Below are 4502 nucleotides of genomic sequence, written 5' to 3'. Positions count from 1 at the left end.
TTGCGGAGCACAGGCTCCGGACGCACAGGCTCAGCGGCCGTGGCTCACGGGCCCAGCCACTCCGCGGCATGTGGGATCCTCCTGGACAAGGGCATGAACCCGCGTTCTCTGCATCGGCAGGCAGACTCTCAACCACTGCACCACCAGGGAAGCCCTTGACTTTCATTCTTATGTATGTGGATATCTAGTTTTCTCAACACCGTTTATTGATGAGACTATCTTTTCTCCATTGGAAATGAGAGCTATCCTTTCCCCATTGTATCAAAGATCAGTTGACCATACATATGTGGATTTATTTCTGCACTCTCTTCTGTTCCATTGGCCTGTAAGTCTGTTTTTATGCCAGTACTATACTGTTTTGATTACAAAAGGTTTGTATTATTATTTTTTTTTTATTTGCGGTACGCGGGCCTCTCATTGTTGTGGCCTCTCCCGTTGCGAAGCACAGGCTCCAGACCCGCAGGACCCAGACCTGCAGGCTCAGTGGCCATGGCTCACGGGCCCAGCCGCTCCGCAGCATGTGAGATCTTCCTGGACCAGGGAACGAACCCGTGTCCCCTGCATTGGCAGGCGGACTCCCAACCACTGCGCCACCAGGGAAGCCCTCTGGAGGTTTTTGATGACTGAATCCATCTCCCAAATTGTTATTGTTCTGTTCAAATTAAATTATTGATTTCTTCATGATTCATCCTTGGTATGTTGTGTATTTCTAGGAATTTGTCTGTTTCTTCTAGGTTATCCCATTTGTTGGCATGTAATTGTTCATAGTAGTCTATTATGATGTTATGAATTCCCATAAGTCCTTCAGGCTTTCTTCACTCTTTTTTCTTCTTTTTTCTTTTGATCCTCTGACTAGTGACTTTTCTTCACATTCCCTGATTCTTTCTTCTGCTTGATCAAGTCTGATTTTAACCCTTCTAATGAATTTTTCAGTTCAGCATTGTGTTCTTCAGCTTCAGTATTCCTGTTTGGTCCTTTATATGTCTTCTATGTCTTTGTTGAACTTCTCACTTTGTTCATGTATTGTTTTCCTGATTTCATTTAGTTGTCTCTCTGTGTTCTTTTGTAACTCATTGATCTTCTTGAAGATGATTGTTGATGATTGAATTCTTTGTAAGGTAATTCACAGACTTCCGTTTCAATTGGTTACTGGAGATATGTTTCCTGACTTTGATTGTATCATGTTTTCTCGAGTTTTTATGCACCTTGTAGATTTTCTTTGTTGCCTGAGCATTTGAAGAAGCAGGTAGCTCTCCCAGTATTTATGGTCTGGTTTTGACCAGAGGAGACATTCATCTGTCAGCAGTGCTAAATATGAGGCAAGATAGAGACCAGAACTGGGAGTGCACTGTAAGGTTGAACAAGGACCCCTTGAGTTCCAGTCCTCTCTTTTGGAGGAAATACCTCAGTTCTGTGCTTTTCCCCACCTTGCAGAGCAGTACTAGCTGTAATACCACAGCATTCCTTTTTCTTTGCTGCCAGCTGTTCCAGGAACCAAGCTCTGCCAGTCAGTCAGTGCTAAGTATAGCATGAGGTAGAAACTGGCTCCATGGAGGGTGCTTTGAATTATCAGGCATAAGGCCCCCTTCACTTCATTCCCTTCCTTGTGGAGGTAAAACCAGTTCTGCACTTATTCTCAATCTTGCAGGGCAGTGTTAGTTGTAGAATGATACCCTCACTTTCCTTTGTTTCTTACTGTCCCAAGGGACCAGGTTCTGCTGGTCATTCAGCACCTGGGTGCTGAATGCAGGGAGATAGAAACCAGCTCTACAGAGCACACTCTGAAATGCTAGGAATAAGACCAGCTCTCCCCCCACCCCCACCCTGCTTTCTTCTCCCCCTGTGGAGGGAAAACCTCAGTTCTGCTCTTCCAATTCCACAGAGCAGAACTGGCAGTAAAGGAGACATCCTCCATTTTCCTGTGTTTCTTATTGTCTCAAGGGATTGCTCTCTGCCTGTCATTCTGTACTTGGTATGAGATAAGATAGAAAACCACCCCACAGAGGGTGACCTGAGAGGACTGGAGGTCAGGTTCAAGCTCCAGTATCACTCCCCTCCCCCATGGGGGAAATCATGGGCATTGGTTAACTTCTTAGTACTGAGCTATCCTGACTTGGCTGAGGGACTGATGCGGGTAAAGTGAAATTCTCTTCTTACCCCTGCAAATGTCACTGCTCTCAGTTGGTGCTTCCTTGAGTGCTTTTACTTTTAGCTGGATTCTGAATTTCTCTTCAAGGTATTTTGGTATTAATATCATTGTTAAATCCATGTCTGTGTAGGAAAGAGAGCTAGGGCTTCCTCCTCTGCCATCTTGCTCATGGCCTGCATCATGTCTTTTAAATCTTCCAGAAATAGTCAGGTAAGTGTTACTACACATATTATCAGATGAGAAAACTGAGGCTTAACTCTCCTATCCAATACAGCCAGAATTCATACTGGGGTTTTCAAACATATGTTTTATGTACTAAACTACTGTGCTTACAGAGACTTGTAGGGGCTTATATTCTGTATTAGATTGAAAATAGAGAGGAAGAAATTTAGCAAGAAGCCTAGGCAGAGGTTGTGAGCAACTGTAGCTCTGACCCCAAGATGGCAGTGTTTGCAGTGTTTGGCCCTGCCTGTAGATACGATTGAGTATAAAGTAGCAAAACCTGGTCTTTGACTGATTAGGCATGTAATCTCTGATTGGCTAAGCATACTCCCTGAGAATCCCTTTGTTAAAGTAAGAAATAAAAGATGTTGAATAGACAAGTCAGTTTTGGGGGACAACCCAGTGCAGAAGAATGGAGAAGCATGTGAGGACCTCCCTGGTGGTTTTGTGGCTTCATTTTTGTTGTAAGTTAATGAAGAGTTTTAGCCAGGTTGACACAGGAAGTCCAGGGAACATTTTTAAAGGTTTTCAGCCAAGGTGTATTGCATTGGGGTGGGAGGAGGGAAGAATATGGGGTCATTTTATGGTTCACCTGGGATTCATTTTGGAGAAGAGGAAGGGATGCAAATTAGAAAGCATTAAAAAGGGATGATCTGGGCTTCCCTGGTGGCGCAGTGGTTGAGAGTCCACCTGCTGATGTAGGGGACGTGGGTTCGTGCCCCGGTCCGGGAGGATCCCACATGCCGCGGAACGGCTGGGCCCGTGAGCCATGGCCTCTGGGCCTGCACGTCCGGAGCCTGTGCTCCGCAACGGGAGAGGCCACAACAGTGAGAGGCCCATGTACAGAAAAAAAAAAAAAAGGATGATCTATCTCTCAGATCTCTCTTTGCTTTTTGAATAGGGGTGAGTGGCAAAAACCAAGTGGAACAGAGTCCTCCATCCCTGACGGTCCTGGAGGGACAGAACTGCACGTTTCAATGCAATTATACAGTGAACTCCTTTGGCAATTTAAGGTGGTACAAACAGGACACTGGGAGAGGTCTTGTTTCCCTGATAATCATGAGTTACAGTGACAGCAAAAAATCGAATGGACGGTACACAGCCACTCTGGATGCAAGTGCCAAGCACAGCTCCCTGCACATCACAGCTGCCCAGCTCAGCGATCCAGCCTTCTACATCTGTGTGGTGGATGCACTGTGCTCCCCAGGCACTCGCAGCCAGTACCCAAACCTGCACCTGGAGGCTGTCAGGGAGCATTTCTTTTAATGTCGTATGTAATTTCACAAGCGAGCTAGTACTTCTCTCTGAGACACGACTGAATTTGAACTTGAGCCTAGATGTCTATTAACATAGAGGTATCCTCACTCAACACAGAAAGTTAACTGCTACACCTGGCTATTCCCAAGGGTAAGGTGCATTACTGCCCTGAAGTAGATGATAATTTTGGTTCAAAGGAAGAGTTCAGCTCTCTGTGGGGTCCAGCTACCAGTAGAATGTCTACTGGATATTAAAGCAAAGTGTTGATGAGGCTTATAACAATGTTTGATAAGGTTCCTTCCCCTTGAGAGGTTTTTAGTCCTCATTTAATGGCTCTCCAAGTTCTCAGAAAATTTTCTTTGGGGAGAGATCTGCCATACCAATTTACCCATGCTCCACATCAGGGCAACTTTCTAGATGCTGCACCACCTCTTTTATTGCCTTCACCAGCTGCTCCTTTGGAGGACATCACTGCTCAGACTGTTATGCCAGCATGATACTGGCAGGCACAGTCACTCTGAGGCAGCTGGAAAACTGTCCCAGCTTCTTCAACTATCAGTATTCTAGAACAGAGACTTAAGTGACAGAATGCCTACTTGGTATGTGTAGTCCTAGGTTGACAAATTAGCGTGATGCTCCTTTTGGGGACAATTAGAGAAATTTAAATATGGTTTGAGAATTAGATGAGATAAATATGTATATGAAAGGCATATATCAATTGAGAAAAACAGGAAGGCTATATACTAAGGTATTAAAAATGATCAGGTCTGGGTGATGGGAATATTATATTTTTATTTTTGTACCTTTCCTTGTCTGTATTTCTAATTTTCTATAGTTCACAGTCTCTACTTTTAAAGTCAAAATAAAGATTATT

At 44.4% G+C, this 4502-nt stretch overlaps 1 gene segment (V, D, J or C); it reads left to right on the top strand.

The window, feature by feature from the left end:
* Positions 1-2783: 2783 nt before the first annotated feature.
* LOC132488093 (T cell receptor alpha variable 10-like) lies at positions 2784-3637 on the top strand. The segment is given in 2 exon segments: positions 2784-2835; positions 3273-3637. Coding segments are annotated over 2 exon segments (417 nt in total).
* The last annotated feature ends 865 nt before the right edge of the window (positions 3638-4502 follow it).

Source organism: Mesoplodon densirostris, chromosome 4 (genome assembly GCF_025265405.1).
Source record: "Mesoplodon densirostris isolate mMesDen1 chromosome 4, mMesDen1 primary haplotype, whole genome shotgun sequence".
NCBI lineage: Eukaryota > Metazoa > Chordata > Mammalia > Artiodactyla > Ziphiidae > Mesoplodon > Mesoplodon densirostris.
The sequence above is the reverse complement of the archived record's forward strand: the minus strand, read 5'-3'. Positions and strand labels throughout refer to the sequence as shown.